This window comes from Setaria italica, chromosome VIII (genome assembly GCF_000263155.2).
Source record: "Setaria italica strain Yugu1 chromosome VIII, Setaria_italica_v2.0, whole genome shotgun sequence".
Classification (NCBI taxonomy): domain Eukaryota; kingdom Viridiplantae; phylum Streptophyta; class Magnoliopsida; order Poales; family Poaceae; genus Setaria; species Setaria italica.
This window is the reverse complement of record NC_028457.1, coordinates 22,524,011-22,542,772: the sequence shown is the minus strand read 5'-3', so window position 1 is coordinate 22,542,772 and position 18,762 is coordinate 22,524,011. Positions and strand designations below refer to the sequence as shown.

Here is an 18,762-nt window from a genome sequence, read left to right as displayed (position 1 = left end):
TGCTCACTTCCCAGTGGCATGAACCAACAGCAATCAGAACCATAGTATTATTGGAGGCCTACATAAGAAATGCCTTGCACGATATCCGAGCGACAGGAATACAAAGCTAGGCAGCAAATAAGATCATTAATATTGTACAGCAATAGCCAACTAAGTTTATGTTTATTTTTTCATCTGATTTTCTCCAATTTCAGTACTCCATGTACACATCATGTATTAATTTTGTAGAAGTTTGTAATACACTGATAAAAAGGAGAACGAGAGCTCCTGTTGCTCCAGCCTCCAGCAGCTACTTTAATTTCTCCCGGAAGTATATGACTATACTTCTTTGACATGGATGCCTCTGGTTTTATCTTGACTAGTTTCACTTATGATTTGAGCAAAGCTTACTTTGTTTCAAATTATAGTCTATCTTGGTTTTGTTTTAAGTCAAACTTCTCTAATTTTAACCAAGTTTATATAAATAAGGCATCAACATATACAATATTAAATTGCTTTAATTGAATCAACCATGAAAGTTATCTTTGATAGAGTATTTATCTAGTATTATGGATGTTATTATATTTTTCTATAAATTTTACCAAACTAGATAAAATTGATTGAAGACAAAACTAAAATGAACAATAATTTAGAACGGAGGGAGTGAGTAGCTCATTTAGATAATGCGAGTTGAGCAAGCCCACGAGCCTAATAAGTTTTCTAGTAGCCTATGCACACATAAGCACACATGATGGTATACCCTATAAGTTCCTAATAATACCCTAATCACAATACATACATATCATATATATATATATATATATATATATATATAATTAAATTGATTGTTCCCTGGAGGGACATGTAATTTTTCTGTTTAGAAATCCGAGCTTCATTTGATACTCTAATACGTACTCTTGACCATAGGTCGACGCAGGCCTGCTGTGCTCAATGGTGCCATTGATTAGAAAAAACAACTCATACTTCCTCCGTTCCTGTTTATAAGGCGTGATATGACATGTCACGGTCTTCTAAATTAGACTTTGACCATTCATTTATCTTATATTATATTATTTATGGTTATAAACTTATAATCATTGGAGAGTACATTTGATTACAAATCCAACTATATCAAATTTATATTGCAAATATAAAAAATATATTAGGTAAATCATTGGTAAAAAATTGTGAAGTTTGAATCTTAATATGCATGTGCGCCTTATAAACAGAAACGGAGGAAGTATGATTCAGCAGTGTTTTTATCAAAATATTTATAGAAAAAATATCAGTTCGCTGTAAATTTATGCAAATAATTTATTTAATGTTCTTGGAACGTACGGACGTGCACATTCACACTCACTTCTATAAACACCTCTAGTAGACTGAACCAGCATATGGTGAGGATAATGATGTCACCACAAACGCCTACTCCCTGTTAACAAGCACATCATATAACATTGAAAAATATAGCGCCGTTCATTTGGAATATATATCCTAAAAAAATTAATTAGGACCCATACCTTCAGTATCTTTTTGTTGGTTAGCCATTGTACTGTTGAACGAATGTTCCCTATATAGGTGTTTTGTACTGTCTGCATTATATGAAAACCTGGACCATCACCTGCAAAAGAAGAAGAAGATACGCGAGGACGGGGAGGTCGACTTGGTCAACGCCATGAAGATCCTCCAGGAGCGGGAGGCCGAGCTTGAGGCTATGAAGCTTGCTCTGAAGGAACTATCCGAAGCAGCTCAGTCTATTGTGGACATGGTGGAGCCCCCATCTGAGGGTGTGGAGCCCCGCCCTCTGTCCGAGATACTCAAGGACGTGCCAGCGAAGTTCACCAGCTATGTCCAGAAGATAGCGAAGTCAGTCTCCAAGCAGCTGCTAGCCTTCGTGAAGTCCTTCTACCCGTAGCCGGATCTTGCTCTTGTCGCGGAAGGGATAGCGAAGGACTGCTAAGATGAGCAATTCCAATAGTACCTGCAAGAGATGGACCCTATTGCGGAGAAAGTTGCAAATCACTTGGACCTTAAGTAGTCTTGTAAAAAGTGAACATTAGTTCTTTGTAATATAAAACATGATATGAATGAAATGTAAATAATTCTAAGTCTTGTTGTAAGTTTTATTGCTTTCGAATTGTTTGCTTTAGTGCATCTTACGAACTACCCTGATGATTGCTTGTACGATAGACGTAAGTGTCTGCGCACAAGGCTACTTGGATGAGCCTCTTTAGGTATCCGATGTAGGGTACTTTAGGATGGGACTTCTTTCTGCGGAGTATGAGTACTCAAGGCACCTGGGTAGTCGGACCTCTTAGACGAGTAGACTCTTCAGGATTTCTTCCACTGGAGCCTATCTTTGCAACCTCTCTGGGTTGTTTTGATGTTGTGCTCTCGAAAACCTGGAACTACCAACTTGTTATTACAAGCCGTGACTAGACAAACTTGTCTAGCAGAAAGTAACTTAGGTAGTTTAGTTAACTCCTGAATTGCTGACGACTTCTTTCTTGGAGGCCGCCAAGGGATAGACTTATCGAATTAGTAGAATAACTCAAAAAATTCTTTGCAGACTCGTTATTAGCATGTAGGCAATTTTGCCCCAGAAGCTAAATAGCTTTCTACAGACTTGTTATTTTAGCTGTGAATTGGGCGATATTGCTCCTGGAGCTGAATAGCTCTACGAGCTTGCTTTGCAAGCCGTAATCAAGCAGAAATGAGTAGTCGTTTTACGATGAAAAATAAATCTGCTTCATTAAATTGTAATTCTACAACTAGAACCGGTTGCCAATTTACATAAATAACTAAGGATAAAATCGACAAAGTTGCTCAATGTTCCACGAGTTGTCGACGTCTTCACCAGAGAGATGTTGGGGCCCATACGATCCAGGTCCAGTGACCTTGGATATGATGAATGGTCCCTCCCATGGTGAATTTAGCTTGTGTAGCCCCTTGGTGTCTTGATACGTTCAAGGACCATATCTCCTATATTGAACGAATGTTCTTTGATGTTGCGATCATGACAGCGGCAGATTCCTTCAAGGTACCTTGCAGACTGGACGATGTTGGAGATATGCCCTAGTGGCAATCATAGAGATGATGATATTTCATTATATCCATGATTTATATTGTGTTCCTTGAATATCCATTAAAGGCTACTTGAACTGATTTGCAATTATGTGAATTGTATATGAAACTCTTTACTTGTATGGTTATTCTAAAGTTGTCCCTAGTCGGAATTCATGTGAGGACACACATGAATATTAGACTAGTACATGTATTAGTTGATGACTATGTTTCACAAGTCATGGATATGGAGATGTCAAACTAATAATGTGGGCAGGTGTAGAGACATGTGCTAGGACTGACCCAACATGAGACATAGTTACATAGTTCTCTCTTTACACAACATGTACGCTTTGTCCTTAGACCTGAGATTGTCGCATGCACTCAAGATGTGAATCGACTTACTTAGGGGCTGCCAAACGCTACTCCGTAACTGGGTAGTTATAAAGGTAGCTATCGAGTTTGTCAAGAAGTATGCTGTGAGGCATGGTCAGTCAAGATGGAATTTACCCCTCTCTATTTGAGGGAGATATCTCTGGGTCCCTCGAGTGATTGGATCCTGAAATGTATGGCCATACTACGTGAGGTTAAGAGTTAACCTAGAAAGGAATTTTGAATCACAGGATCGAGAAAGAGTGGTCGGCTTGGAGTTAGACCAAATATCATGAGGCAAAGGGAATAGCATGTACATGATGTTGTGATGGTTCATCTGATATGATCTTCGTGTGCGTATAGGAGTTGGCATGTCTTGCTAGAGGCTGCTACTAACTATTGGTCGAGTAGGAGTACTCGCGCCATGTCTATACATATATGAACCTATAGGGTCGCACACTTAAGGGGCTGGAAGCCCAATGAGTATATGATTCGAATTGGACTAGGTTTGGGAGTACTAATGGGCCTCGGACCTAGAGGCCTGTCAGGGACCCCTATATATAGAGGGGTGGGGGCGGCTTAGGGTTTCTCTCCTTTTTTACTGAACCTCAGCCGCGCCTCCTACGCCCTCGCCTTGTTGCACTTGCGGACCTAGCAGTCCGGCTTGCAATGCTTCCTCCCTGCACGTGTGGATACCTTGGAGGTGTTGCATCTGCAGCACTTGGACGAGCCGCGCACGAGAGCTCGATGAGCTGACGAGGAGCTTGACGAGCCGCTGCCCGAGGAGGATGCCGCTACACGTGGACGAGCTGTTGAGGAGCTGCTTGACATGGACATGTTCGACTACACTGCGCTGATGTGTGATCGACTACACTGCCTCGACACGCTTTATCAACTTCCGCATCTGCGCATCTAGTGGTAATCCCATGATCTATAGCAGCAGTATTCCTGGTTTACGCGGTAGAAAATTTTATTTTGCGCTAGCGTAGCCTACCTTGTATCCCTACAGATAAGTGCTGCACAGAGAGCTTCTTCGAGGCTATCTAAGTCTAGACGCCTTGTTTCTTCTACTGCGCCCTCCTCGTACTGCTCGACTACTGGAGATTTCCACATGACATCGACGGGGAGGATGGCTTCTGATCCGTAGACCAGGAAGTAGGGCGATTGCCCTGTAGGCTTGCATGGCTGGGTACGAAGCCCCAGAGGACATTGGGTAGTTCTTTGAGCCACTTGCCCCCTTTAATGTTTCCAATATCATGCAATATTTTCTTGAGAGCTTCCAGTATTATCCTGTTGGCACGCTCAACCTAGCCATTGGCCCGCGGATGAGCAACAGAGACATACCCAATGTCAATCCTGCTATTCTCACAATACTCGCAGAACTCGTGATTGTTGAAGTTGGAGCCCAGGTCTATTATAATGCGATTGGGGAAGCCGTAGCGGTGGACAATTTTGTCGAGGAAGTTGAGTACTCTGTCAGCCCTGGGGCAGGTTACTGGCTTTACCTCGATCCACTTGGTAAACTTGTTGATTGCCACTAGTACTCGGTTGAATCCTCCAGGTGCCGTAGGTAGTGGGCTAATCATGTCGAGCCCCCAACATGCGAAGGGCCAAGAGGATGGTATGATGATTAGTTTGTAGGCATGGATGTGTTGTTGCTTGGCGAAGAATTGACATCCTTAGCATCGGCGGACTAGTTCTTCGGCGTCAGCGAGAGTTGTAGGCCAATAGAATCCTATACTGAAAGCTTTGCCCACAATCGTTCATGAGGATGCATGGTTGTCATAGATGCCTTTGTGAATTTCCTCCAGTATGTCCTTTCCGTCTTGTCGTAAGACGCAATTCATGAGTACTCTTGATGATGTGCCTCTTCTATAGAGCTTGTCCCTGACTAGACATAGTTCTTGGCGCACCATGAGACTTGTTCTGCTTCTGTCTTGTCTGGAGGTAGCTTGCGTTCATTGACGTAGTTGATTAAAGGGTTTCTCTAATCTACATCGATCATCATAACCTCCCGGTCTGGTGCGTCTTGACCTCGATCGGTTGTTGTTGATGGCGGTGGCTCCGTTATGGATGGCTTATGTAACTCATGGATGAAAAACCCAGCTGGAACTTGAGCACGAGTAGATCCAAGCTTGGATAGGACGTCCGCGGCAATGTTGTTGTCACGAGCTACGTGGTGGAACTCCAGACCCGAGAACTTGTTCTCTAGCTTGCAAACTTCCAAGCAGTACACATCCATGTTATCCTTGTAGCGATCCCACTCATTGTTGACTTGATTGATTACCACTAGTGAGTCGTCGTAGACCAACATTTGCTTGATTCCCAGCGAGACTGCCAGGCGGAGCCCGTGTAGAAGCACTTTGTATTCAGCTTCGTTGTTGGATGCCTCCCAAAAGATTTGCAAGACATTTTGAGTTGTTCGCCTTTGGGAGATAGTTTAGTGATGACGAAGATATTGTGCTCCTGGAAGTAATGTTGTAGCTTCCGCGAGGTGAGTAGTATTGCGTATAGCAATTTCTAAACTGGTGGATATCTGGATTTAGAGTCTGATAACACCTCACTGACGAAGTAGACGGGCCTCTGTACTGTGTATACATGACCTGGTTCTGGTCTTTCAACCACGATCATCGTGCTGACGACATTAGTAGTCGTGGCGATGTAGGGTAGTAAGTCTTCATTAGGGTTTGGCGCCATAAGGACCAGTGGCTTTAATAGGAAGTCCTTCAACTGTTGCAGGGCTTGATCTGCCTCCTTAGTCTATTGGAATTTGTCTTGCCCTTTGAGTAGTTTGAAGAAGGGTAGGCTCCGTTCTCCAAGCCTTGAGATGAATCTGTTGAGGACCGCCATGCATCCAGTCAGCTTCTGCACGTCCTTGATGCTTGATGTGGCGTGCATGTTGGTGATGGCGGAGACCTTCTCAGGGTTAGATTCAATTCCTCGGTGACTGATGATGAACTCGAGTACTTTTTCGGAGGCTACGGCAAAAACTTACTTTGTTGGATTAAGCTTCGACAGGAATTCTTGCAAGCTTGCAAAAGTTTCTTCCAAATCTGCAATCAAGTCGTCGGGATTTCTGGTCTTTACAACCATGTCGTACACGTACGCCTCTACATTGCGGTGTAGTTATTTCTTGAAGCACTACTGGATTGCCCATTGATAGTTAGCGCCTGCATTTTTTCAACCCAAATGACATTGTTGTGTAGCAGAAAGCTCCGAATAGGGTGATGAACCCGGTCTTGATTTGGTCTTCTTCCTTGAGAGCTATCTAGTGATACCCCGAGTAGTAATCGAGGAAACAGAGTAGAGCGCATCCAGCTGTCGAGTCGATGACTTGATCAATCCTAAGGAGGCTGAAGGGATCCTTTAAACAATGCTTGATGAGATCCGTGTAGTCGACACACATCCTTTACTCGTTGCTATTTTTCTTCGCACGACGACGGGATTGGCAAGCCACTCTGGATGATAGACTTCTTTTATGATGCTTGCCACGAGTAGTTTGACCAGCTCTTTCTTGATGGCTTCCCTTCTATCTTGGGTGAAACGGCGTAAGCGTTGTCTTTTTGGTGTAGCTTTTTGATCCACATTTAGAGAGTGCTCGATCAACTCCCTAGGCACCCCCAGCATATCTGCTGGCTTCCACGCAAAGATATCTCAGTTGGCCCGAAGGAAGCTGACAAGCGCGCTTTCCTATTTAGGATCCAACCTTGAGCCAATCAGGGTTGTCTTGGAGCTATCACCAGTCTCAGGGTCAATGGCTTTGATGTCTATTTCACTTGCCGGCTTGACCTTGGTTGCCCCCGACTTCTTTTCTAGGATCTCGAGTTCTGACGGGATAGTTTCTTGGATGCGGCGAAGACTTGCATCATCGAATTTGGCACTTGTGTGGTTGCTACTAACTCCACGACTTCTGTGTCACAGTCGTATGATCTCTTCAAGTCTCCGCACAGGGAGAGTACTCCCATGGGTCCCGGCATCTTGAGTGCAAGGTACACATAGTGAGGGATGGCCATGAATTTGGCTAGTGCTGGTCTTCCATGGATGGCATGGTACGATATTTCGAAGTTTGCTACCTCGAATTGGATGTACTTTTTCCAGTAGTGTGGTCCCGAAGGTAACTAGCAAAACCACTTGTTCAAGAGGTACAGCCGCGTTGCTTGGGACAATCTTGTAGAACGGAGAGTTTGTTGAGGTGAGCATGTCAGTGATGTCGAGACCCATTTTCCTCAATGTCTTGGTGAATAGTACATTGAGACTGCTACCGCCATCGATGAGTACTTTGGTGAGTCTAGAGCCAGCAACTACTAGGTCCAAGACGAGAGGATATCATACTTGGTTTGAGAAACTAGTCCATTGGTCCTTCTGACTATTTGAGGAACGTTTGTGTTGCTGGTTCAATGGACATGATCTCTCGGAGAGCGAGCTTCTGGGATATCTTAGTAGCAGTACCCTAAGTGCCGCCAAAGATGATGTTGATGGTGTTGGATGGGTTCTGGAATTTGCAGTTGTCACCATCATCTTCGTCTTCCTTGTCCTTGTCCTTGTCTTTAGTACTAGATGGTTCCAGCAAGTCTTTCATGACTCTACGTAGACTGTAACAATCCGACGGTCGTAGAGGCCATTCTGGAAGCAATCTATGATGTCGCGCTCCGTGATGTCCACTATTGTAGCTTTCTTATCGAAGAAGCGATGTAAGTAATTCCGCAGGGTCTCGCCTTCTTGTTGTTTGACTTGAGACACGCCGGTCCTGTTTCCAGAATGCTACATTGCCCCTTCTTAGTTGTTGGTGAACGCCACCTTGAGATCCATCCACGTTGATAGAGTTCTTGTCTAATGACTCGAGCCATGTGAGTGGCGCTGCCTCCATGCAGATAGGGAAGTAGATAACCTTGGTGTCGTTGTTCCCCCTTGCTGCCTGTACTGATAGTGAGTAGCACCGTAGCCATTGGACTGGATCCTGCTTGCCATTGTACTTGGTGATACCTGGAGGTTTGAATTTCTCGAGTAGAATTATCCTCCTCATGTGTCTTGAGAAGGCGGGGAACCCGTTGGAATCTTCTCCTGGATACTTGACCTCTTGCTGCGCTCATAGCGACGCGACATTCATCAATGATGGTACGGGCGTCGCAGCCTGGGTTGATCTTATTACAAAGATCCTTAGGCTCTGGGTTAGCCCTACGGTGGCCATGGCCTCCCGAGGGTCCTGCTCGACTACCCTCTACTTCAGCTTGGCTTGGTTTGGCGCCTCTAATTTGACTTTGTCTGGATGGAGTGCGCCTATGGCTACTGCCATGTTGACTACGCTGGGATGGGGTGTGTTGAACTGAATGTATCGGGTTTTATTGATCGACTTGTTCGTACGCGCGCTTCGCCAGTTCAGCCAAATATCTAGTATACTTGTCCTGTGGCATTGTGCGGGTAATAAGATCAATGGATGCGATGGTGGCAAGAGGAGTATGATGTTGACGCGATTGAACTGCTTCAAAAGTGTTATCCAGATTCATGATTGACAGGTCTGCTACAAGGCGGTGGCAGCGCTCTGCTTTTGCAGCGTTCCTTGCTCATCCGCGAGTTCTTTAAGCTTTAGTCTCTTCTCCAGCAACGTTGGCAGTGAGCTCATTCTTTGAGACATCATTTGGATGATGTTCATGGCACGGATTTCTTTCCAATTGCTCTTTATCTTTGCCTTCTTGTCCAGCAATGAGAGTGAAGAGTTCTCACTCTGGAGAGTAGCTTCCCAAGCTTGACGTGATGACCTCCGTGGAGCCGCCTTCTTCGTAGATGGGCGACAGAGGAGCTCCTTCCTAGCACGGGAGGGTATCAAGGTAGACGATAAGGTGTGAATTGTCATTCCTAGCAAGAGCAGGTGGCTTCATGTTGGGCCAGTAGACGAATCTACCTTGCGGAGTCGATGTGATTACCAAGCGCTGCTACAGACCTGATAAAGGGATCTCATCATCTGGGTTCGAGTAGTGGTCGAGGTTCTCGATCGTATCCGGGTCGAATTGTGATTTGGATAGGGTAGCTTGGTAAATAGCAACTGTGTTTCAGAGTCTGAACGGGAATTGACTTGGTTTGTAGTCCAATTCACATGATGGCTTAAGCGCCGGCTCGTGAAAATGAGTCCGACTAGCAGGAGAAGTCGAGTTGTACTCGGACTCGTCCCCCCAGCCTTAGTCAGAAATTGAAATTTCGCTGAATTTCTTGAAGAGATCCTCCAGAGCTTGATGCTGGAGCTTCATGGATTGCTGCTGCTTCTTCGGGGTTGGCGCAATATGGTGATGGAAGTTTGCAGCACCGTTTACGACGCCAACCCAAGAGCTTAAGATGAAGGTCACACCCTCTTTGAACGCGACCATTGGTTTGATGACTTGGGTCATCGAGTTTGCTAATGGATTCTCAGCGAGAGCCCCTACCTAGCACGCCAGCTATTGGTGTTTAGACCTGACAACCTACTGAGGGTGGTGCCTGAGGTAGTGTTTGGTTAATAGGGCTCACTGAGATCAGGAACTCGAAGGTGAACACAGACACACGATTTAGATAGGTTCGGGCCACTTGATTGCGTAATACCCTACGTCCTGTGTGTTGGTTGGATTGAATTGCTTTGGAGGGGGTTCCTACGTCGCCTTATATCTCCGGGAGCAGGGTTACATGTCGCTTGATTTACAAGAATACTAGTTGGATTCGACTAAGCGAGTCCTACTCTAACTGCTACGAGTAGTTTTTCTAATCCTCGACTAGTTCCTGTCCTGCCACGTAAACTATGCCGTCCTGTACCGTAGCCTCCATGACACACACGTCTCGGTATTCAGCCTTATATTTAGGACTGTTCAAACCTTATGGTGGACCCATAGATGCACGATAGGAGGGGCGGGCGGGCGGTGGTGGTTGGGTGAGCCGGTAGTGTGGCGGCGCGCTAGTCACTAGCGGCTGGGGTGGAGATGGGAGGAAGCGGGGATGGAAGATGTTAGGAGGAGAAAAATGATTGGCGGAGAAGAAGTTGGCTTCTAATGGACCTAAGCCAAGTACCTCCTCTTTAAAGATGGCGCGGTCGGTGCGCAGCTAGGCAGGCCATGTTAGTAAAAATGTTTTACTGCGTCCGATGGTAAATCAGCGGCTGTTATTCACCCCATGATCATGATGCTGTTACTCGTTCCAAATTATAGGTCATTTTGGCTTTTCTAAATTTATAAATATTATATCTAAATGATAATAAAATTTATAAAAATTTGGGATGGAGGAAGTACGAAATATCTCCAGCTCGAGAGCTTTCTCATTTTCTCCCCCAGAAGCCTCCGTGGCCTCCTTCCTACCTACCTTATCCGCTCCTCTAACTGGCTTGCGCTGCGCTTGTCTGCCATTGGCCCTCACCTTCACCCTCGTCGCCCCGCAGTGGAGCGCTACGTGCCTGTGCCTCCCCGCCTTCCCACCTCCACGAGTGTTGCAGCAAGCCAGCACGAAACCGCTCGACCCTAGCGGCCGCCGGCCGGCGGGGTGGCACGGCCGGTGGGGCACCTACGGTCGACGGCGTGCTGCGGCGAGCCTGTGCGGAGCGGCTCGGCCATAGCGGCCGGTGCAGCATTTGTGCTACCGAGCCTGTGCGGGCGCTGGGGCGGCGTGGCCGGCGGAGCAGCACGGCCCCGGTGACGGTCGTCCAGGCCGAACTGGAGCTCACCGCTCCCTGCGCTCGAGAACGGGTGTCCCTGTTAGAATAATTGGGCAGGCCTAATTGCTTAATTAATCAAATAAATGCCAAGGCCTATTAGTGGTGGTAGTTACAGAAAGAATAAAACCAACTTGGAAGTTGAGAGGGTCCCTAACCAACTTATATGGTGAAGCTGTGCTGCACCTATTGAGAAGTTGATAGAGGGATAGCAGGATGCCACACGCGCGCGCTCGCTCGCCGAGCTGTGCTGCGGCGCGGTGACATGATGTGTGGGTTGGGCTTTGTCAGATTTTGCAGTTTTTGGTCACAGTTGATGACCAGTAACTGACGACTGCTAATAGCTGGCAGTTACCAGAAACTGACATTTTTATTTGCTGCATTAACCTGGCGTCCGAAGGTCTTCTGCTGCGTGTAGGAGAGAGGTTGCCTCTCATTCTTTCGCGTGCGAAAACACTGACCACCAGAGCTTTTGTCCACTGCTGTGCTGCGCTTTTGTCATCTCTGTTTCAGCGATCTGTCTGCACGGACTTTGCACCCGAGGAGTAGAAGGGCGATCAAGTTTTTGAGGAGCGCGTCTGCGCGACTGCTCACTATTCGTCTACGACTACTTTCCGGTGACGCATCTGCACTGCCTCAGCTCTACACTGCGTCAATTCTTGAACGGCTACATCGAACAGGCTCGACTATCAATGTCGGGTAACGGCGCATTCGGTTCCTCCGGAACTAGCCCCACCTCTGGGTATTCCCTTTTGAACTTTATCTCTGTATGCTTTATGTTCATTATGATCATATTCCTGTTTACGTTATGTTAATTGTCATGTTTTAATTAAAATGAATTTTACAAAATGCCTCTCGTTCCAACAGTCCCTGCGCGGGTCTGGGCCAGAGCCAACCAGCTGTATCAGCCGCCGACGCGGCGGTCGCCGAGGCCAGCCTGATGCGCGCGGGCCCCTCCTCCCCCTCCGACCTGCCGCCGTCATCGTCTACACCCTCCTCCGGGCCCTCTAGTCAGCCTCCTCAGCTGCTCGCGCAGGTGGCGCAGACAGATAGCGCAAGCGGATGGCGGCCGCCACTTGCGAGCGCCTGTGGGGCCGTTCGTGCGGCGAGCAGCTGGCCGCAAAGGCGCAGGCGTCACCGGCAGCGGGACGGCGGTGGCTAGCTGCCGCGCGGGCCGCGAGGCTAGTCGCTTCGGCGTCGGCGGCCACCAGCGGGGCTTCGCCCGCGCGCAGGACTTCGATTCTGCCACCTCCGCCGTGAAGTCCTCGGCTCCGCTCGCTCCGGTTTCACGGCGGGGAATGGCGCTGCCGGCGGCGGCGGAATCTACCTCGTTCCCATACGCGCGCCACAAGAAGGCCAGCAGGAGCCGCGAGATCAAGGTGGCGTACAGACGGCCTTCTCTGATGCGGCACAACATCCGGCTGCCTCGTCTGCATCAACCAGATTCTCTTCACCTTGAAGAACTCCTGACTTCAAGTACGCTTCCTACCGCTGCCGATAAGTTCCAACCTGATGCTTGAGATTGATTTGCCTTGCTCTACATATGGCCTTCTTCCTGGATGTAGAGCGATACAGGCGGCAGCACCATCGTGGATAGTAAGCACCAACAGAAAGCACGACGCAGTATCTCAGCTGCCTGTAACATGTTCGACAAAATGTCTAGCTCCTAACACAGATCATGTGGCACAATTATAATAAGAGTGAGGTCAACATCGCTTTCCCCAACTACTGAGCCTATGTCTACACCAAGCATTGCGCCTATCACCCAGGTTGATTTCTCTTTCCTCATCCCCAGTGACCATATATTCCCTGATTGTTTTCTTATTTGATTTCTGTTTGTCTAATATTATGTCACCACACATGTTATCAGAATGCTACAGCAGAACTGATTTGATCTATATTTATCTAGACTCCAATAAATAATTAAAATAGTTTGATTTTACAAACCTTCTAGATTTATAAATTGTTCTTATGGAAGTTCTCATCCAGAAAATCCACAAACCTAATAAATATTCAACGTGTTGCCATCTTTTGTCCCAAACAATGCAGATGATTATCATCCAAGTACGCAGACAAGGCTCCCCTTGGTGCTTACCAGCAATAATTTCAGCTCATCTGGATCAAAGCCTGCGACAGAATCGCTTCAATATGTAAGCTTTCGCCTTCTCACAAGTCACAAGTGTGGCTTGCTCTAGCTATATGCAGTTCCTTTTTTTTTTACTTATCAGAATACATAGAAGTGCCAACGTTCTTCTAAATCAAAATTACCGCCGACACAAATCATCTGAGACTTTTTCTTGTTCCTAGATGCACAATTTTGTTATTTTTTAAATTGGCTTAAAGATAACAAATAACACTTAACACTGAGTTTGCATTATGTGTGCTAATCATTGTTTTCCTGCCGGTCTTAGTATCCAGTTATCCATTGCAATTTTGTGCAATCCAACATAATTAGCTGCAAGGTAGAAGTTGCATTATTAATATTTTGCAAATGCCTCGATCACATGTTTGAGTTATTAATCATGAATCTTTGAATTAAACTTTATCAGCTTTTTTGCAGCTGTTAGTTGGCCTGGCATATTAGTAAAATTAGATATGATTAGATTAATAGCTTAAACTAAAAAAACTGGATACATATTTTTTTTAAAAGGGATGAGTAAGTGGACATATTACGTGAAACTTATTGAAGGGTTCCAGGTTGAACTATGCCTGCATGCTTTCCACATTTAAATCAAGAGTAAAATGCATGAGCGGTCCCTAAACTTGTGCGACCGTGTCATCTAGGTCCCGAAACTTCTAAAACGCAGAATAAGGTCCCCAAACTTGCTAATTGTCCCATATAGGTTCAAATCTCTAGAACTTCCATTAATATGCCTACATGGCATGCTCGCTACATGGTGACGTGGACACGTAGATCCGTATGTCAGCTCTACCACGCTTCTCTATCCACTCTCTCTATCTCCTTGTCCATGAGTCCACCGGCGATCCTCTCCCCGGCGATGGGGAAGACCAGCACGAGCTGGACCTCCACCCGCGCGGCCGGAGTTGGACCGCGCCCTCGCCCGCATCCTCGGCTATGACTCTGCCGGCGTGCCCATCGCCCGCCCCCTTGTCTTCACATCGCGGCAAGCTTATCATTGCTATGGACCTTGACATCGCGTTGCGGGCTCGTGGCTGCGCACATCAACTGATCGCTAATCCCGCTCCTCAAGCAGGCCGGCACAATCCTGTGAGATCCATCGTATTCGAGGAAGCCACCAGCATGTGTCACCTCGGATTTTGGCCTTGCGGGTCCCCGCATCATGTCCTGTTTACATCCACGGGAAATTGATGCAATCTGAGCTCACGGGAAGGGGATTTGAGTCTATGCAGGATTGGAACTTGAGGAATTTGGCAACAGCGGTGGCTGATTTTTGCGGATGATTGGCCAAAGGGGGCTTGCTGTAGGAGATGGGGCTGTCTCGAGGTGCAGTGATGGCACGGCCGAATCGGATGGGCAAGCCAAATCCGGCGAGGGCTTCTCGGCGGTGTTGAGGTCGAGGCCACGGAAATGCATGCGGTCGTGGACGCGGAGCCCGCGCTGTGGCCTGTGGCTTGTGGAACCACGGGTGCCTAACGACCAACGTCGTGTTCGAGAAGAGGTGGAGCCGGTCGACGATGGGCGTTGCGGCGCACACGGTGACGAAGGGAAGATGGCGTCATGGCAGGTTGACGAGCGGGCCCCACGTGTGGATCCACGTCATCACGGAGTCAGCATGCCATGTGGGGGTATTAATGGAAGTTCTAAAGCTTTGGACCTATATGGGACAATTAGCAAGTTTGGGGACTTTAATCTGCGTTTTAGAAGTTTGGGGACCTAGATGACACACTCACACAAGTTTAGGGACCGCTCATGCATTTTACTCTTAAATCAATTACTCAGTTGCTCATGTTATTTGTAACATACCAGCCTACAATGATTAAAACCTGAATGATTGTTTCATTGATATTAAATCTTCATTTTATCTGCATATTTTAGAGACCGGTTCGCTAAAGACAGCCTCAACACGACCATCACTGGGTCAGGTTTGTGGCCACAAATCAAAACAACTCAGGTGCCATCGCCAAGGAAGCTAATCATAAACTAAATAGATATATGAAAATCCTATAGTAATGTACAGCCTTATATAGAACTGTATGTTCAAGGCCACTAAGGATCTATGTAATCTAAATATTTGTTCAGTTTTGACTACTATGCATTTTAACATGTTCATAAAGTTCATCTGCTATGTCTGCATTATTTTATCCTGTGTTGACTAATAGCCTATATAGTAATTTCATTTTCATTAGATCATTTTGCTGCAATTATTTTAGCATAGATCAAACACACATCATCAAATGATTAATAACTTCGCGCGCATAAGATTAACCAATGATATCTATATGTTGCTTCAAAAGATTAATATTCATGTAGCCAAGTATTGCTATGCTCCGAAAAGTAGGTTACCTTTTCTGCCGTCTAATCCTTACATGATTGATAATTATGTAATAAAGCATTGCTTATGAGTTAGAATGCACTGATGAGCATCTGGACTATGATTACTGCTATTAATTCTTATACCTGATTAACATCATTACAGTTTCAGATGGTAATCCTACGGCTGATTGCTTTCCTGTAGGTTCACATCATATTTTTTTTCAAGGAGGTGAGACGTCGTGCAGCAGCGGGACGTGCTGCTGAAGGCATCACCAGTGTGTGCGACCTCCTGAGCAAGGACTTCAACCCATTCTCTCCTCCGACCATCTCTGTTGCTCCTGTGCATCCAGCATTCATGTGCCCAGGTGCATCTGCTCCTATTACTCACATCTCCCTCCCTGCCATAGTGTATCAGTGAAATGAAATAGAAATCATGTAGTTGTCTTTCCCAAATGGCAATCCTTTTATACTCCACTCATTATTTTCAATTTCCTGTACAACTTTTTCAGGTTATGTGCCAATTATCTAGGTGTAAAAAAATTACAATTTAGTTAGCCTTGTATTATAATATACATGGAGCATTAGGTATTCATTTATTTTGCAGATTTACCTCATAGGTTGCGTAAGGGAAGCTACGCTTTTTTAAGCTCCTTACTATGGAGATAGCTGAAGATGATGATTACCCAATTTATTCCATTCGGCTGGTTATGCAAATATAGTAGTCCCTGGAATGGGAGATTATTTTCTTGTTATACCAGTTTAGCATCTATGCTCCTTTAAAGTCTGATAGTATCTATTTTCAGAATTTTATTTGTCTTTGTGCTGTACTGCAGCCGTGTAACTGTTGTATGCTCATTGCACATGTTCTCTGGTTACCATATCACCAGGCAACAATTTGGACAAACTCTTCTTTAGATCTCAGGTCGATTCTCGTGCTTTTATATTATGCCCTCATATTTATAGCTTATATATCCATTGGTTATGTAAATTTTCTGAACGGAAACATTTTCCTGTAGCATCGCTTGATCCTAAAAAAATGAGTACTCATAATGCTTTTTCTCAACATAAATCAGTTTGGTTCCCTATTAAATGAAACACAATTAGTTGTTACTACTGTCAGTGACTTAGTAATTGAAGCACAAATAATGGTTAACATATAGGGACACTGTAATCAGGTTCTACATGCTCCTTGCCTACATTGTTGATGACTTGATGCCTTTATATATACTTATCTGTTGTCTGGTCTGGTCTTATGTTTTAGAATCGGAGCCTACATTGTTGATGCCTTTATATATACTCTATTGTCCGGTCTTGTGTTTTATATATCGACGATTTGGAGGTGATAATTAATGGATGCTAGCATGATGATTGCCTTGGGCTTTATCTGTTTGTAGGATTCACAAGCGCATGATGGTTATTTCGTAGCAAAGAAAAAAATAAGGACCGTACAAACCTTAAATGAGTGTTTGCAATGTTATTTTTTTATGTTCTAATAGTGGCTTATACTCATCAATAGAGGCACCAATAGTTATCTATCTTTAGAAACCCGATGAGCGCCATTAAAAAAGCCCGATGAGCCCCCGACCATTTTATCCGGATAGGCCTTCGCAGCTGCGGGCCTTTCGCGTGTGGCGGCAGCTGCGGGCCAGGCCCAGGCCTGCTTGTGGCACGTGGCAGCAAATTCTCTAGGCTTGGCTACTAACCCACAACATTCTTACCATACGCAGCAGCTATTCGCCCATCAAGAATTAATTCATCAGCTCGGCATGGTCAGCTGCATACATGCGAGGCCCAATAGGGATTACGGTACCTTGGCTGACGGGTCGATCCGGGCCAACTGTGACGTACTTTTTTTTCTTCAACATTGTGGTTGAATACATTCAACGTGCAGTCTGTGATGATTTCTCTTTTCACTCTGTGACAGTCACAGAGGTCTGTTACACAAACTGGGCCAAATTAGAGGGTGGATGGATTATTTATAGATCTATGATGAAACACTAACGTTTCCTATTCGTGACATTTCCAATAAACATTACCAGAAACCGTCATGGATTACAGAACTTGTAGTGTATGTAGTAGTTCTATGCTTGCAACTTGCCATACTAACCTTTATATTTTATGGAAAAAGTAGGCCATATACACCAACATCAGCACGACACACAAACAAGCACCCGAAAACATAGAGTATATATATAGTTGTTTAATATATTTTTTTCGAAATGGGAAGCTTTATTTGATTTTAAGAACATTACATCGTTGTAAGGATTTCATATAAGACATGAGGGCATCATATATATACACCCGCTATCCTTTGTGGACGGGCCACGTCTGATGTGGCACCAGCTGTAAAAAACATATAAGCTCTTATCGGCTATTCAAGGTTCGATTATAGTCATATCGGCTTCTCCACAGCTGATAGGATGCTACATCTGCAACTTTCTGTTGTCATAAAGATGTGCCCGAATACCGAACACCCATCGTGTGCCCTCATCGATGATGAGCGCGATGCGCAATGCACACTATCGAAGGATTTGAATCCGATTGGACTTGGCGGCCAGTGAAGTTCCCTAGGGCGTCGTTGATCGCCGTCGAGATGAAGAATGGGCAACAGTGGATGTTTATAAAAGTAGGAAGGATAAAAGATATATAAAAAAGATAAATTTGATAGGATTGAGTATGTGTGATCAATTGATCTTATAGGACGACTGGTCTTAGTCCATTTGGTAGGGATTCCACCGCATATTGCACAAGCTTTCTCGTACAACTAATTCTTCTAACCTGTTATTCGGCCAAAACAATAGGATTAGGAAATATTTTACTCCCAAGGCCAAACAGATTTTTTTAGATAATGGATGAAAATCCTACTTCAGATATCCGCAAAAGAGGATGCATCGGACCATAGTTATTACAAAAGGTAGCCACTGCTACAACGCCAGCCCATGTAAAAGACATGTAGCCTAAAAAAGAAGAAGAAAAGAATCCCTTCAAATTGTATTCAAGTAGTCATCCTTGGCTTGCTTCATAAAGTCGATTCCTAATGATCCATCTTCATACCAAGTAGGGAAAGTTTACTATCAGAGCTTGGTCAATTTTGAACAATGGGAGGTACTTTTGCATCATACTTCTTTATTAGTGTCACACCCGATTTTAAGGACAAAATCGAGTGCATTAAATACATGTGCGCCAGGATCAAGTTACACACATGTACGACAATAGTGAATAGCAAAGG

General features: G+C 45.2%; 1 protein-coding gene across 5 annotated transcripts; it reads left to right on the top strand.

Moving 5' to 3' along the window:
* The first annotated feature begins 11,975 nt into the window (after positions 1–11,975).
* LOC101772382 lies at positions 11,976–16,502 on the top strand. 5 transcript variants are annotated; one of them, XM_022828924.1, is made up of 5 exons: positions 11,976–12,553; positions 12,643–12,846; positions 13,127–13,227; positions 15,096–15,171; positions 15,736–16,502. In XM_022828924.1, the coding sequence occupies exons 2-5, from the start codon at positions 12,814–12,816 to the stop codon at positions 15,949–15,951; spliced, it is 426 nt and encodes a 141-aa protein (XP_022684659.1). In that variant the 5' UTR covers positions 11,976–12,553; positions 12,643–12,813; the 3' UTR covers positions 15,952–16,502. The 5 variants fall into 5 exon arrangements, 1 of the variants encoding a protein (XP_022684659.1); XR_002678743.1 differs by having other exon boundaries at positions 11,983–12,553; positions 15,096–15,142; positions 15,760–16,502; XR_001164698.2 differs by having other exon boundaries at positions 11,983–12,553; positions 15,096–15,142.
* Positions 16,503–18,762: the final 2,260 nt, after the last annotated feature.

Excerpts from the sequence above, each read along its gene's own strand:
- LOC101772382 (XM_022828924.1), top strand. The coding sequence starts at position 12,814 with ATGTCTACACCAAGCATTGCGCCTATCACCCAG. Across the intron at positions 12,847-13,126 it reads GCATTGCGCCTATCACCCAG|ATGATTATCATCCAAGTACG; the intron begins GTTGATTTCTCT and ends CAAACAATGCAG. Across the intron at positions 15,172-15,735 it reads CACAAATCAAAACAACTCAG|GTTCACATCATATTTTTTTT; the intron begins GTGCCATCGCCA and ends GCTTTCCTGTAG.